Source organism: Aspergillus welwitschiae (genome assembly GCF_003344945.1).
Source record: "Aspergillus welwitschiae strain CBS 139.54b unplaced genomic scaffold BDQ94scaffold_20, whole genome shotgun sequence".
NCBI classification, from domain to species: domain Eukaryota; kingdom Fungi; phylum Ascomycota; class Eurotiomycetes; order Eurotiales; family Aspergillaceae; genus Aspergillus; species Aspergillus welwitschiae.
The window spans coordinates 451308-466908 of NW_020798714.1; the positions used below are offsets into that span (position 1 = coordinate 451308).

Below are 15601 nucleotides of genomic sequence, written 5' to 3' on the forward strand. Positions count from 1 at the left end.
TTGAATGACATCGACGAGGCGGCAGCTCTCCTTGGATCAGCCAACCTTCTTTCTCTTCCTTCGCCAACTTCTCTTTCTCTGTTCCTTCCCCCCCGCCACCATCGTTTCAGGTTCAGTCCCTCGCTTCTATTCTTCCCTCTTGGCGGCCAACTGCTATCCCACCCTGCAGATTATCTGCAGGCTCTCTTTCCCTCCGCACGCGACAAAAAAGAACCCCCGCGCCTCTCTCCTAACCTTTTGCTGCCCCTCTGGCAAATCCCCTCGCAATGGCAACCGAGGCCCGCGATGCCGCCATCCGAGATGCGAAGCGCTATGTTCGCGAGATCGTCCGGAACGACTGGGTCTTTGAACCCTCCTCCGAGCCTGGCGTGCCTTCATTTTCATCTCCCCCCACTCCCGGCCAAGATGTCCTACATTGGCGTCAACGCGAATATGACAGCTCCGGCTCCGAGCTAGAACCCCAGCCGTCGCCCGCCATCAGCCCTGTTGGTGGACAACAACAGCACAATGCCTCTGAGCTTGCCAGCCCGCTCGGAACCCCGCTCAGTGACGACTCCGAGCGGAGGCGCAAACGGCGCCGCCAGATGGAGGAGGAAATGCAATGGAACAAAGGCCTCCGGACATGGGTAGAGCGCCGGGACGCGTGGTCTGGAGCTCTCTCAAGGGACGAGATTCGAGCAAGAGAAGCAAAGACCCAGCAGGCTGCTACGCCTACGACATCATCCTCGGAACTACCACAGAATGCGTCCGTGCCTGCTGCTACTACAGCAGCCACCCCTCCCCTCTCCGCTTCTTCGGCCAATTCCCAAAACGACCTCGCCCTGCGAACTGAAGCTTCCCTCAGCATCGCCGAGAACGATGGCGCGCTCCCACGGCCGCCATCTCGCGGCGAAGAACCCTCCACAGCAGCAGAACAACCACCCCCGCCTCCCCCCGCTGGGGACGACGAGAACCAAGGTGAAGAGTCTTCTTCCTCCGCAGATACCGGATTGACTCAGTCCGACTCTACGCATCAACAACCCAGCAGCGAAGACCCTTTCATTCCTGTCGTCTCGTCCCTCATCTCCAACGACAACCCCATCCGCGCCTCCATCACCCCAGCCATGTACCCATCCATTTACTCAAAAGTCGTCATCCAGGGTCTCACTCCCACCGTGCCAATCAATCTGGCAGATGTAACCAAGGCCATGGTCCAAGGATGGAAATCTGACGGCCAATGGCCCCCGAAACCTTCCTCAATCGTGCTCCAAGACACCGCGACGGTGCGGCCCAAACCTGAGGAACCCGCAGATAAGCCGCCGTCGTCGCCCGAGTCCAAGCGGCGCTCGGGTGTAGCCAGCGCCGTGCGCAAAGTCTTTCACTTTTCAGGCTTTCATCCCCATCATCCGTTCCACCGGAGAGGATCAAGCAGTCAGCAGAATGAAGGGGGTGCTGAGGGAGGTGTGAACCAATAGTTGCTAGTATACTTTACCTTACTTTTTATCTCTCTTATTCACCCTCGCCTCGCTATTATGACGATGACTTTGATGACAATGCTTTGATTTGCTGTAAATAAGCTAAGCTAAGCCATACTATCACGGTAACTTTGGGTTCGGGTACCGGTTTGGAGGTTCTCATGACTTATCAAATGGACGCTCGCATGCGTGCATGCATCCACACGCATACATACATGCACGGGCGTGCATAATTAATTTGTCATGCATATTGGCTACTGGCACTTTCCTCTTATCTAACTACCTAGTTTCTTCTCTACCGATCCCTAACTACCTTCCTCATTACTATATGGCTGGGTTTCCTTCTCTTGCTCTTGCTTCACATCCTCCCCTCATGTTATATCTCATACCTATAGCTATCATCTTTATTCCCTTTCCCCATTACTACTCCGAGATCCATATATGCTCCTCCTACCTATTGCTTTGTTCGTGTGTTTTCCTTCTTTATCACCCTCTATTTCACACTGTGATTCGGACCATACCAACCAGACGACAGTATCTGAAGGTATCCTTCTATAAATGCCATGAGCGGGATGATAATGGAACGGATGTGTATGTATGTTTACGCTTATGCGGTGAAATTTGGAGAATAAATTGCATGCTGCATTCTCGCTTGCTAAGCTGTTTGGTGGGTTCAGCTCGGCTGAAAATGATTGAGTATGCTAGTAGCTGTTGGTAGTTAGAATGGATGAGTTGGGAATGGTAATAACGGAATGGAATCTCATTGGGTTGGATCGCTTTGCTTTGCTTGGTCTTTTCTACTGTTCATGGTAGTATTCATGTCTTTATGTCTCTATTCAAGTTATACGGGTATCTCCCTAGTATTGATTTGTTTCTGTATCAAACGAGGAAACCTCGATTAGGTGTACATGTGATACTATCTCTTGAGGGCTATTCTTATTTTGTCAATGTATCTCTTCACTTCTCTGCTCGGTATTGATGCAAGCAATATGTATTTAGTATTGTAGTTAATATATCCATAGCAATGATAGAATACTAGCAATTCATCATTCAATTATCTAATTCATCATCTAAAGAAAAAGCGGAGTATCGTACAAGATCACTATCAATGCTAATATCAATACCACAGGCATTCTATCATGCCAGTGAGGTTTATAATGTCTCCAGCCATTCAGTATCCAATAACATCGACGAGGTCGAGAGTATATATCGCATTCTCATCCCCAGATCCAGTCGCTGACACCTGATCCGAATCTTGAACTGCAAACAGATTATCCTCCAGTTGCACGACATCACCATCACCAGCAACATCAAGATCGAGTCCTCTCGCCACATCCAAGAACTCCTGGACAACAGGACCAAGGATCTTCTGCGGGGGCTGTTCGAGTCCCGCAGCGACAGAAGGCTGGATGCTGATTTCTTGCGGATGATATCCGCCTCGTCGGGTGAAGTAGAATTTCTTTTGGTGACGGGACCAGCTCTCGTTGAGGTAGAGGTTCAGTTCTCGAGCTGTGGAACGCTGGAGATCGGGGAAGAAGGGCGGGTTCGTGGCTATAGATGAGGAGGTATCTCCTGTGATGAAAGCTTCGGTGGAGTGGGGCATATTGTACAGGTCTGTGGTTGAGAGGGGTTGGTCGAGATGGCTCGTGGCGAAGGTCACGTAGTGTTGGAAGGCGTGGACCTGGGCGAGGATTCTTTGATCCATGTCGGTTGTTCGGTCTATGTAGTCGATGATTGGCAAGGCGGCTGTGATCATCTTGATGAATGCAGCGGCGCTGAGTGCCACGACAGGATCGTTCAACATGGTGGCATTGCTTGCCATGGACAGGAGGGCGGTGTGTGATGCTTGGAAGATAGAGTGGATGATGTTCACGATTGATGCCACGCAAGCAGAGTCCGTGGTGTCCATATTGAACAAGAGATCCTGGAAGACGAGCGTGATGGTCTGGATGATGGGCCGGCTTAGAATCCAGCATGCTGGGTTGCTGAAGGATGCCTCGAGATAAGCTGGGAACACCGCCTGCAACAAGGTCGCTCTCAGGGTTGGCTTATTGGGAAGGCCAGCCTCATAGGTGTCTGCCATGGATGCGTGTAGCTGATTGACGAGGTAGTCCTGCTGCCCATCGATCGCCGCTCGCTCAGAAACGCTTTGGACGAACATGATGAGCGTCTTTGCTACTTTCTCCGAGGAAAGTTTCGGCTCGTAGCTCTTCAACCGGGCCACAATATACGTCGGATCACCAGAAGGTAGAGGAAACGACGCAGGGTCGGTAAAGAAGGGGTCGATAGGGCAAATATCTCGACTGTGCTGCTGCAGGAACGCGACGATCCGATGAACAAAGTCCACGTAAGCGCCCTGGACGCTGGCTGCACCGTTACCCAGTTCCAGGTAGTTTGCCTTCATGGCGGACATCATATTTTGAATGATCTCCTTGTACTCCTGCTTAGTAGTGGAGAGCTCGCGGGCTTTTACGTCCTCCAGCAATTGCAAATGCGCACGCATGTTGGAGAGGACACTCGATATCAGAGAAACACGGCGCTGGCTTAGATCCTCCAAAAAAATCAGATACTTTCCTTCTTTTCGGTCCCTGGCAAAAGGCAGGTTCTGCAATAGCGGCTCCGCCACCACCTGATTCAACAAAGCTTCTGTTAGGCGATGCTGGTATTTCAACATCGAGACTCGCTCTACCAGACTCGATACCCACATCCCGATCACCTGGACTTTGCAATCTGCCGCAAACCGCGGATCTTTCTCAATGCTGTTTGCCAGGAAGAGAGGCGTGAACTTCCTTGTTTGCATCGTCAATCGGAGTGATGTCCAGGAGTCACCGTTATAGGGACTAAGGTAGCTGTCCCAATGTCGCAAGCCATGTTTGACAAGGGTCTGCGCAATAGACGTCCAGCACTCCACAACACTAAGCAGGATTGCATCTTCAGGACAGTAGTCCTCACCAAAGCAGTTCGATATAAGTTGGAACACAGCAGGATGAAGAATCTTCTCCACGTATTCGACTTCCGGACTTATCGCTGGAGACTCGCCATAGGCAGCCGCAATGTCCGCCCAGTCCCCATATTCTTGGCTGTCTTCATCAACCGCCACAGGGGCACTTGCTTCTTCAGCTGCTGGAGGAGAGTCGCACTTCTGAACGTAAGTGACAATTACTTGGAGCGCATCAGAAACAGTGGTATTGACACGAGCAATCCGGGCGTTAAAGAGACCAAGTAGTGCTTTGATAGGTGCTCCCAAGACAAGCTTATGGGCGTGTTGCAATGTTGGTGCTGAGCGAATAGCACTATTCAGACCGTTGAGCGCGGTCTTCAGCAAGGACTCGATCTGTCGCTGGTTCTGTGCAATCGTTCTCTCAACTAACTGATCGGAGAACTTGTTGCCCGCAGCATTCTGTGATTCAACTTCTTGGCGTGCAAGTGCATGCTGCTTCAAAAGTTCGGACACAAAATAATTATGCCAGTCAGAAAATGGCTCGAGCCCAGCCACATCTTCGTTTGTCGAGAGCTTGAAGCGGACAAGCCTAGCCCAGGAGCGAATACTGATGTTGCATGTCTCACGATGGGAGCTGGCCGGATGGACAAGGTCCCTGATTGTCTGAAGGCGAGGCCGGCACCCGTCTGGAACAGCGTAATATAATGTGCACAGGAGATCATGGTGGTTCCTCAGTGCATCCAAGTCCTCCTGACGTATGGGCTTCTCTTTTGGATATACGCGGCCATGGTTTGGCAGCAGACGCCACGCAAAATTGCGAACCTTCTTCTGGTCGTAAATTTTGACCAAGTAACGCAGACCACTTGCAATGATCTTCAGCAGAATGTGGAAACATGGGTCGTCTGCTTGCACTTCCAGGGAAGGCTTCTGATCGAGTTCGTCGAGGAACGCAGGAGACCTATAACCTTCCTCGTGCTTCAGGTTGTACAGAGTGTTCTTCGCGAAGAAATCATAGAGAGTGTCGAGTATTGGCTTGCAGTCTCTCCAGCCCCAACCATTAATGAGATAGAAGCATCTGTGGAACAGTGTTCTGCAGTATTTGTAGTATGAGATCGGCTGCGTTATAGATGTGGCATCATAACGGTCCAGTACTGGACGGAGCAGTGTCTTTACAATGGCCCAGTTCCCGTGGGCTTCCCAGAAGCGCGACCCTATTCGAGCAATGCCAGAAGCATCGAGTTCGTCCAAAGGCAAGGTAGTGAATACACAGTGCCACACCCGCTCTAGCCGGTTGATATCTGCCAGGTTCACCAAGTCATTATCTTGACTCGCGTAGGATTCCGTCAGAAGCTCCTCAAGACACCCTTTTAGTGTATCTGTACCGCGAAGAATGTGTCGGACAATAACATAGGCTTCGGCAACAAGATGGTCGCCCTGAATTCCTGCGTCGCGCTTCTCAGGAGACTCGATGTTTGCTAGCAGCCTGCGGATACTGCTCTGTCCCAATGGGGTCGTGACAAGGGTGACGGTTTGTTTGGCGGCTCGGGTCAACGAACCCAACACCTCCCGGGTAAGTGCATCATCGACAAGGTCATGCCCGGAAATCTGAAGAAGTAGGTACGTAAATACAGAATTGTACGAGCATATCGCTGCCAAGTAGTCTATCTCGTGCTCAGATCTTGGGGCCAGAGTTGTCAGAGTATCATTGAGCTTGCAGACAAGGCTCAGAGCCCGTCTCACGAACCCTATCCTGTCGACGGGGTCGATGAAGGAGAGCGTATCCCTAACATACTTGATCAGGCACTTGTATAAGCTACAATCATTCTTTTCAGTATGCCCCGGTGTTCCAGTCAGTCCGGCATCGTTCTTCTCAATCGTCTCAATCATGCTGTCGAAGACCAAACCTAACTCCGAAGACACCGCGTCATTCCACGAGCCCCAACGAAAAGCTCTATCCCCAGCCTTGAACGAGAGAAAGCCAGCATCTCTGTCAAGATCTCTCTTGAGGAACTCCAGAGAGTGCGCAAACTGCCCACTTCCGAGAAATGTGGTTTGGTGGAAGAATGTGCCTGTAGACAAGGGAAATATGTTGAAGGCCACGCTATATGAAGGTTTAAACCCATGTAGCGCATCAGATGAGCTGTCTATAGGCAAATCTCCATTCTGTAGGAGGGGCTCTGGATCCGTTGATTCTAGAACCAAAGGTCGCTGAAATTGGTTGTCATTGACTGCCAGCCGCTTCGGCGGCCGCTTCTTCAATTGGCGCTGAGCTTGTGGCCGCGCCCCTGGCGGCCTGACATCCGGCTTATTCGCAGACTGACTCGTACCAGTGGTCTGGGCGCCAGCAGTAGCAGGAGATGAGCTGCGGCTTGAGATGAAGCGATCTAAGACCAAGTTACTCTGCCGTGCTTTCGGTAGGTGTTTGTGCCGATAGTTTCGGTCAAGCAAAGAGAGCGACCTCTGAAACGACAATGGTGATACAGGCTTGCCACGAGGGTTTGCTACCTCAAGCATTGCTGGCCGCGGGTCTTGCCTGGTCAGGGAAGTGATAGCAAGATTTCTTCGAACAATCCACTTATTTGGCCGTTGCTCTGGTTGCATCAGCTTGCTGGAGTTAACAGCTGTCTTAGCCACTTGGCCAGGAACGCGAGGTTGTGTACTAGGGGCGTGCTCATCGGCTGTACTGTTGGCTCTGGATGGGAGACCTGACGAAGCATTAACCCTACGGTTTTCGCTCGCTCTTTCGGCGACTCTTCCATGGGATCTGGCTGGCCGGTTCGAAGAAAGAACAGCCAGCGGTTGTCGCCCAGCGACCTTAGCCTTGGGCCGAGACGGAGGCAATTTCGTCTGTCGAAGCCGTCCTTCTTGCCAATCGTGCAGCGACTTATTGGCGTCCTCCGTATCCACGCGCGAACTGAAGTTGAAGAATTTCCGGGTGGGACTTCGTCTCCCTTTGTCCTGACGAGAGCGTGCCTCTCTTGCAGCAATCCTGAGAAAGAGCGGTTGCTCACCGCGGGACCTAGAGACAACATCTGGTGCGTCCAGGATTCCAATCCTAGGCATGCTGGGCGTAGGTCTCTTCTGCTTTCTAGACCCATGGGCGGGATCCGTGAGCCTTGTTTGTCTCTTCATCCGAGGGCGTTTGGGCGCATGAGCTGAGCGCATGCTATCACCCTCCGACGTCGGCCGTTTCTTTCCTGGCTGCCGGGTCTTGGTTGAGGGGGCACGAGGTGCTGGTGGGAGCATGTAATCAATCCGATTGTCTTCCGGGATGTCCTCTCCGAAGTCATTGTCATCGAACGGTTCAAGCCCAAGGTTAGCTAGTAGTTGACGGGAATTGACCGTATCGTCCCCGTCGTCGGCCTCATCTTCATCACCAGATTCTGGATCAGCAAGCTGTCTTAGTGAGGAAAGATTCGCGTTTGAGCCCGATGCCATTGCTGCACTGTTGCTTTTCGTGATTTTACGTGCAACGCCCTTTGCATTTTCCGTCCTGGAATGCATCCTTTCGCGCTGTCGCTGCGTAGCACTCAAGCGTCCTTCTTGTTGTTTTTGATCCAATCTCAGCCATGACGCCGGTAATACCCCTTTGATTCGACGCTGATAGAGTCTGACATCAAAGTCCTCGTTTTCGCTTTCAACTGCGCTTGCATCCTCGGCGTCAGAGTTTGACTGCGTGGGATTCGCTTCCAGATGAGCATCAACAGGTCCACCATCCTCTTCACCTCCAGACCAGTCCATCCCATCCTCCTCTTGAGCTATAGCCCCCTGCCCTGGTTTTACATTGGTAGTCACTGATGGTGGGGTATAACCACGAGGGAATCGAAAAACGTTGGAGGGTCCTGTGGCGGGCGAAGAAGTAACATTCTCTTCCGAACGGGGTGGGCTTGGAACACCGAAGACCGGTGCATTATTTTGACGCATGGGAGATGAATTCACGATTACTACACTTGGTCGTTGCAGATTTCGCGAAGGAGGCCGACGCTCGTGATGAGGCCTTGACACCTTGCGCCTTTTCGGTTGCCGCTCTAGCACGCCAGCTGGAGAGCGACCTAATTGTGGAGAACCATGTTGTAGCGCAGGTTCTGGGGAGTTCCTAGACAGCCGTTTTTCTGAAGGACGAGTCTCTATCGGTGATGAGGGTTGAAACTCAAATTCTGCTCCAAAGCTATCGGACATGGGCTCAGCGGCGTCAACGTATTCTTTGCCTTGGCTCTCATCGCCTGTAGCCCGAGTCAATTCCGGCTGCGTCACTCGTACAGGCTTGACGCCTCCTGCGCGCATCATATTCCGATACTTGGCGTCTTCCAACATATAAGGATGCAACTGGATAGCTTTACGCTCTCGTAATGACCTCCGCGCCGGCGGTGACATTTCCCGCAGTATTTCCTCTGGGAGATCGAGCGGAGGGAGCAATTCCTCAATAAAATCGTTCGTTGGCTGCTCTGCTTGTTCTGCTTGTTCTGATTTCTCCTGGTCACCTTGGTCATCCTCCTCAAAGCGAAGGGAGTCCAGAGACGACAGAGGGGATGAAGGAGTCGAAAGATCATAGTTCCCTTCAACTTGCCGCGGTTGACTGTCGGGCTTATTCCTTGAGTACACATGGAGCGGTCTCCTAAACGGTCGATAGTCGAATTGCAGCTCGTCTTCTGAACTTGGGAAATCCCATATACTGTCGTGCTCCTTGGCTCGTGGGGTAGGTGGTGCGCTACCATTAGTTGTATTCGAAGCTTGCGCAGGGAGTCGAGAGTTATCCTTTTCCTTGGCACGGGGAGTCTCCTCATCCTCAGCGGGTCCAGGCGACGGTTCCTCATCAGCAGTCGTCGGTCTAGCATTAGCTATTTCTACAGGTTTCATTGGCAGGAGAGAATCGTCAATTTTCTCTTTGGCACGAGGAGTTACCTCATCTTTAGAGAGTCCGTGCAATGATTCCTCAGATTTGTCGTCCTCGTCGACGGACTTTGACCGATTGTTAGCTATTTCCGAAGATTGTGTAGGCATGTGAGGGTCTTCAGTATTCTCCTCAGCACGAGGTGTCTCCTTGTCCTCGAGAAGCCCAGGCAATTGTTTCTGGGCTTTGCTGCTCTCATTGGCAGCCTCAGTCGGTGCCGTAGAAGGCCCGTCAGGGTATTCTGTTGGCCTAGGGGCACCATTAAGATTCACAGGAAGAGTCACAGGACGGTCACATTCGACTTTGCTGTCCTGAGAGGTATTTGCCTGCACCTCATGTTGTGCTTCATCCCGTTGATCCAGGGCAGTAGTTTCCTCCACGATAACTGCAACTGCGCCACCAATATTTGCGACCGAATCTTCGACAGCATTGTTCAAGTTTCCTGTCTCTTGGCTGTCGAGTCCGTCCTCCGAGTCCGAGTCCGGTACGAACCCTCGCGCCCGCCATGATTCCATTTGTATCCTAGGCGCGGATGGCCCATCTCCCTAGATATTCATCACCTCGTAACGGCGGCAGGGCCCGAAATACTGCGCACGATAATCTATAGGGACGGACGCGGACGAATAATCGCACAAGGATCGGACCAGTCAGTTGGGCGTCGTGTTAGGGGTCCAGATCCACCGGGATTGGTAGTCAAAGTTGAGCGGGTTAATTGACGCAGTGGTTGCTGGTCGATGCGACGCGTCGAAAATGTGGGGGACGCGATGGGGCTTAAACGGCAGATGGGCTGGCGCAAATTTGGCGATTGCCCAGCGGGCGGTCCGGCCGGAGCTTGGCCCAGCGAAGCTCTTTCAATTAACGCTACGGCAACATTGCTCGCTCAATCTCTCGCGCAGAAACTTTCCGAGCAGCCACTGGCTAGTCTACATCATCATCATGAGTCGCAATTGGATTCCGGCCCTTATGGCCATTGGCATGGGTGTCTGGACTGGTAGGTGTTGGGGATACCCACGCTCACTCTTATGAGCATGTGATTGCCATCAGCTTGCTAATTGTTACGTTTTCCGGGTCTGCAGGATACTATACCTTCCAGCCTGCATTGCGAGAATTACAGACGGAGAAGACGGGTCCTCAGTAAGGCCGACCTCTCAAGTCAAACGTCTTGCATGCCGTTCTTTGCTGACCGGAATGCATCACCGATAGGACTCTGCCGTCGCAAGACCAAAAGATCGCTCCCACACCCACTCCCAGCTCAGATAAGGATTCAAGCAAGCCAGTGACCCAGCCCAGCGAAGCAAAGGCCCCCGAGGTTCAAAAGAGCTAGCTTGCAGATGAATAAGCCGCTTTGTGATGCATACACCGCAACGCCGCTGGTCGGTGATATATAGCCAGAACATCGAAGGCATGGGTCCTTTTGCGAGTTCATGATTGTCTGGAATAGAGAATGAGTAATGGAGCCCGCACTGACTCCTCAGTAACTGCTAGCGGTGACTGGGAGAAATTGTCTTACATGGGCTGCAGTGGGATTACAAACACAGGCAGATTATGTGCAGCTCGAGTATAGCACGAGCTTCCACCACTGTCTCTGTGACTCCACAGCTCATGACCATCCATGGCCAGTAACTTAGAACAGCCATATGAAAATATAACAACGTCCTGTATCTCTACACTACCTTCCATGATCACTGAATGGAAAACAGCTATATAAATGATCCACTCTGTGAATGTACATACTTAACCCTAGTATTATAGAAGCCTATACCCTCCCTGTAACCTATTTCAAACTCCCAGCTCCAGATGCGCCCATCTTTCCATTCTAGCCAGTTATACCTCTTGCACGAGCTTGCCCGAGCCATTGCCATCAAAGACACGTCCTGCAGGTATACCGAGCCATTCTTCTGGCACACCTACTCGGCTGCCTTCGCGGCCACTTACCCACCTCACCATCGTCGGGTCCGGTTTCTCGGGTTCCGCGACCTCCTGCTCTGCAGAAGCTGCTTCGGCTGTCTCTGCAGCTGGAATGCGTCCTCGTCGCTTGGGTGCCTGCTTCCGTAGAAGCCTGTTGATGGTGTCCATCTGTGAGTCTCATGTCAGCATCGACTCGAAGTACAGAAAAGCCCACCCCGCTGCAGTTTGCAGAACCCTAGATGGTACGTACCTTCTCCTCCTCATTCCGCTTCTCGCTGAGGTTCTTTCTACGACGAGCCATTTCGGCACGACGCATAGCGCGCTCCTCGGCCGTCAGGTGCTTTTTCACCTGGGGTTCTGCTCTCAGTCAGACTTATGATGCTTTCAATGACCATGCGAAACATGAAGACTCACCCATAGGAAGTTGCAGGAAGTCGTTACCCAGATTTCCCCTTTGCCGTTTGGTCATCTTGCTCAGATCGGCGGTCGGGGTATCGTCATCGCTGTCCAGGTCGTCATCCTCTTCCTCCTCTTCTCCTTCTAAATCCTCTGCGCCACCATTGGCCATCATACTTTCGTCTTGATCGTCTGGCTCGCCTTCAGCGTCTGACTCCAGCTCCGAGAGCTCCTCATCGTCGTCGTCCTCGTCGTCATCATCCAGTTCCATCTCTTTTGCCTCTACACTTTTAACGGCCTTCCCGCTCGGCGCTGCCGCTGCCGCTGCTTTCGCCTGCCGTTTTGACACTGGTGGCTGCGGCGGCGCATCATCCATGTCTAAATCGCCATCGGCATCTACGTCATCGTCGTCTTCACCTGGCGCATCTTCATCGTCGTCCACCTCATCTTCTTCCTGGTCTTCCAGGTCATCTTCATCGCTTGTGTCCACTTCCACAAGCTTCTTTTTGGGTCTGCTGGTACGGGGACCCGTCACAATGGGATTCTCCGTAAAGACATTAACCGAACGTCTGGTTGATGCACCACTTCGGGTGCTACCACTGGTAACTTCACGAAGTTTGCTGGACGGCATCTTTACTGTCAAATGGATAGACCTATGAGTGGAATTCCCGTGCAACTCAGATGCAACGCGTGAAATGGTCACCGCTGGGGTGGAGACAGCAGCCCGGGCGGCAGCTCTCGTAGATCTGGTGTTCATGTTAGCATCCATGCTCGGCTGGTCATCCCGCCCCAAGCGGGAACGTAGTGAGCGACGCAAAAGCATTGTGGCTGCTAATGAGATCCCCGCGAAATTCTTGATGACAGAGAACGCAAAGTGCAATGTAGAGTGCAAAACAGAGATACAATCCCAGCCGCACGAATTTTGGAAATAGATCGACCAGAATAAAATAATAAAGCAGGCGCAAGTAAGATAAACTGTGCGACAGGCAGACAAAGAGGGATCACAGATCAGGAGTGAAGCAAGGTGAAACAAAGGTAGTTCGAAACGGATCAAGAGTGAGGAGCAGAGGTAGTGTTATGGTAAAGCCAGATAATGGATTGGAAGTAAACTCAAACAGAGTGACAGTGATGAGGGGGGGTTATCTGGCTATTTCCCAGGATGACCCAGTGGATGGTGGAATTGCGGAGGCAGGGAAGAGGGGGGAAGGAGATGAGGGGAGTGAATGAGCGCATCTGGAGGTCAAGAGGGATGGGATCCTCTCGATGGGCAGAAGCAGCGCCAGATTACCATCATCCACCGCTAAGAATGACTACGTGGGCCAGTGTTCAGGATGAGCCATGCACTCCGGAAAGGCACAGGACATCCACCCCTATCACATCTCTGACAGACGCCACTTGGACATCTCCCCGCGACATGGAGCACGAGGACGGGGCCAATGGGAGCATTTTCAATGCAGATGTTCAGGGCCGATGGGTTTTAAGTCAAGGAAAAAAAGGCGCGGTGAATCCAACGGTGGTGCGGTATCTGGCGCAACCCGGACGGACCTAGGGATTATTCCCTGGACTGACCCAGCAGGGGTTTCCCGATGGTGCGCGGGCAGAATAGATGAGGCCTCGGGGATAATTAATGTAAATAAAAGGGGAAGGGGGGGGGAGGGGATGTAATCATCTGTTTTCTGATGTTTCGCAGATGTTGAACAATGTATAGCCAGGCCAGAATAGACCAGAACAAGAACCAGACAAGACCAAACAAGATGAGACGCGACAGGGAGACATGGGCAGAGCAGCGAGGATGTGTCAATGCAATACGAGGGCGACTCACCGAGAGGTGATGGATGCTTTCTCTAGTAGAAAGTAAGTGGTCGTCAATGCAACCCCAAGTGAGACCTGGGCTTGGACGACAGTGGCAGATGTTCTGAGTGGACTGGCAGGCAGAGAAGTACACGTATGTGTCGGTACCTGATCGAGCGACCCAAAACCAGAGCAGAGCAGAGAATGAACCGGTTCGATTGAATGCTTCCTTCAGCAGGAAGAATCCTTGAAGATCCGCGGACTTTCGCCTCTTCTTTGCGGCTTCAGCGGTTCTGCCAGGCGGTCGGTATCCTTGGCCGCCTTTCCCCATCATCCAAGTCTCGCATGCAGGGGATGTCCACCGCAACATTTATGCTCAATTTTATACATAATTCTGGCATTTGGAATACTAGATTGGTTATGATCTATGCTTGCCAGCTACTATCACTTCTGCCATGTTCAGTTGGTGTGTAGTCTTGTTGTAGACCCTCATACAGTGTCAACTCCCACAGTATCTCCATAGATCGGACAATATATATTGAGCGGAGATACTTACTACTGCTATCTAACAGCGCCTCCCGAGAGCAATACCAAGTATACTGGGTTGCTAGTAAACAGCCACATTATTACCACCATAGTATAATAGTATCTCTATCTGACAAGACATCCTCTAGTGTCTCGCCCAGTAATCATAGAGTTCAAGTTTCACCACAATTAGCCTTGGTGGCCCTAACCTCATCCAAACTTACATCTCCCCCAAAAGTACCTGTCGTACCGCCCCCATACACACCACCAATACAGCCGAGGTCGGGGCAACCCAAAGTCTCTCTCCTCACTTTATCTTCCCTCACATGGGTATCCATCGCTATCTCCTCAGTCAACTTACTCCTTCCACTCGCCTTCTCCTCCTTCCCCCAAATAACAACTCCTCTCACAGACCATGGCGGACTCTAAGCCCAAGCCATCCTCAATCCCTCCATGGCAGCAGTTTAACAACGCCTCCAACACTGACAACTCCTCCGAGTCTACCTCGTCGCCGACCTCCGACGACACCTCCCGGTCAACTCTCATCGAACAAGCTTCCAAGTTCCTCGAGGATGAGTCCATTCGTGACGCCCCCACCGATCGCAAAGTGTCATTCTTGCAAACTAAGGGCCTCCGAGAGGACGAGATCAACTCCCTCCTAGGCATATCAGCCACCTCCACAGCGAGCGATACAACCGAGGAAGAGAAGGTTGCTTCCCCGGACACCACTACCCCCAGCAGCACCGAACCAGCACCAGCACCAGAACCAACAGACAATGCCTCAGCATCATCAAACCAATCCACGCCCTCATCCTCAATCACCACACCTACCCCATCCCCATCAACCACAACCCCCAAAACCAATAATACCCGCGACGTTCCCCCCATAATCACCTACCCCGAATTCCTCTCCACGCCAACCAAACCACCCCCCCTTGTAACCCTCCGCAGCGTCCTCTACACCCTCTACGGTGCAGCCGGCATAAGCGCCAGCTTCTACGGCGCAAGCGAATACCTCATCAAACCCATGCTCTCGAACCTGACAAGCGCACGACAAGAGTTAGCCTCCACAGCGACAAGCAACCTCCAAAAGCTGAACGAGAAGCTCGAGCAAAACGTCTCCGTAATCCCAGAAAGCCTTAAGAATAAGACCGCGAACATCGAAAACGACTCATCCTCCACGGACACCGAGTCCATCACCTCCGACCCAACGGAGCTCTTCCACCGCGACGTTGCCACCCAAACAGCCACCTCGGACTTCGCCGCAACTTACAACAACAGCAACAAAACGGGCACAGACAAAGACACTCCCGCAGACCCCACCGCAGCGGTAACCGACCACCTCAAACGCCTCGAAAGCATCCGTTCCCAGCTCCGCGAATGCTCCGACACGGAGAAGGAGTCCGGCACGCTGGAAAGTGGAATGCGCACGCGCTTGAACGAACTGCACCATTACCTGGATGGGTTGATTTATAGTAAGCCTGGGTTTAACCCGCTCTCTGGGTATGGGATGTACAGTACGCCTGGGATCGATTCGGGGAGTGGAGCGGCAACGGGGGTAGGGAAGGGCGAGGAGGATGCCATTGCGAACTTTAGGGCGGAGATTAGAGGTGTGAAGGGGGCGTTGCTGAGCGCGAGGAATTTTCCTGCAGGTCGTGGGGGGAGGATCGGGGGTGTGGCGGGGAGGTAAGATGA

General features: G+C 52.3%; 6 protein-coding genes across 6 annotated transcripts; 4 read left to right on the top strand and 2 right to left on the bottom strand.

Moving 5' to 3' along the window:
* Positions 1–62: 62 nt before the first annotated feature.
* Positions 63–1551, top strand: BDQ94DRAFT_50865 (DUF4050 domain-containing protein). Its single transcript, XM_026775938.1, has one exon. It carries the CDS (start codon positions 267–269, stop codon positions 1452–1454), a length of 1188 nt encoding a protein of 395 aa, XP_026625240.1. The 5' UTR covers positions 63–266; the 3' UTR covers positions 1455–1551.
* BDQ94DRAFT_50866 (uncharacterized protein) lies at positions 1552–2439 on the top strand. Its single transcript, XM_026775939.1, has one exon. It carries the CDS (start codon positions 1648–1650, stop codon positions 2170–2172), a length of 525 nt encoding a protein of 174 aa, XP_026625241.1. The 5' UTR covers positions 1552–1647; the 3' UTR covers positions 2173–2439.
* Positions 2440–2625: 186 nt separating this feature from the next.
* Positions 2626–9801, bottom strand: BDQ94DRAFT_171469 (uncharacterized protein; the record flags this gene model as incomplete). The annotated part of the gene is made up of 1 exon (XM_026771782.1): positions 2626–9801. One exon carries the CDS (start codon positions 9799–9801, stop codon positions 2626–2628), a length of 7176 nt encoding a protein of 2391 aa, XP_026625242.1.
* Positions 9802–10222: 421 nt separating this feature from the next.
* Positions 10223–10610, top strand: BDQ94DRAFT_171470 (uncharacterized protein; the record flags this gene model as incomplete). The annotated part of the gene is made up of 3 exons (XM_026771783.1): positions 10223–10277; positions 10363–10420; positions 10490–10610. The coding sequence occupies 3 exons, from the start codon at positions 10223–10225 to the stop codon at positions 10608–10610; spliced, it is 234 nt and encodes a 77-aa protein (XP_026625243.1).
* A 370-nt stretch (positions 10611–10980) lies between these two features.
* On the bottom strand, positions 10981–12813 carry BDQ94DRAFT_50891 (PAPA-1-like domain-containing protein). Its single transcript, XM_026775940.1, has 3 exons — positions 11609–12813; positions 11445–11551; positions 10981–11362 (listed from the first exon to the last, which is right to left on the bottom strand). Exons 1-3 carry the CDS (start codon positions 12411–12413, stop codon positions 11111–11113), a joined length of 1164 nt encoding a protein of 387 aa, XP_026625244.1. The 5' UTR covers positions 12414–12813; the 3' UTR covers positions 10981–11110.
* A 1508-nt stretch (positions 12814–14321) lies between these two features.
* BDQ94DRAFT_171472 (peroxisomal membrane protein PEX14) lies at positions 14322–15596 on the top strand (the record flags this gene model as incomplete). The annotated part of the gene is made up of 1 exon (XM_026771784.1): positions 14322–15596. The coding sequence occupies one exon, from the start codon at positions 14322–14324 to the stop codon at positions 15594–15596; it is 1275 nt and encodes a 424-aa protein (XP_026625245.1).
* Positions 15597–15601: the final 5 nt, after the last annotated feature.

Bases quoted from the DNA above. Each gene is read 5' to 3' on its own strand.
- BDQ94DRAFT_50865 (XM_026775938.1), top strand. From the start codon at position 267: ATGGCAACCGAGGCCCGCGATGCCGCCATCCGAGATGCGAAGCGCTAT.
- BDQ94DRAFT_50891 (XM_026775940.1), bottom strand. From the start codon at position 12,413: ATGCTTTTGCGTCGCTCACTACGTTCCCGCTTGGGGCGGGATGACCAG. The intron at 11,552-11,608 runs GTGAGTCTTCAT...GACTGAGAGCAG, and splicing joins CTTCCTGCAACTTCCTATGG to AACCCCAGGTGAAAAAGCAC. The intron at 11,363-11,444 runs GTACGTACCATC...TGAGACTCACAG, and splicing joins AGCGGAATGAGGAGGAGAAG to ATGGACACCATCAACAGGCT.
- BDQ94DRAFT_50866 (XM_026775939.1), top strand. From the start codon at position 1,648: ATGCATCCACACGCATACATACATGCACGGGCGTGCATAATTAATTTG.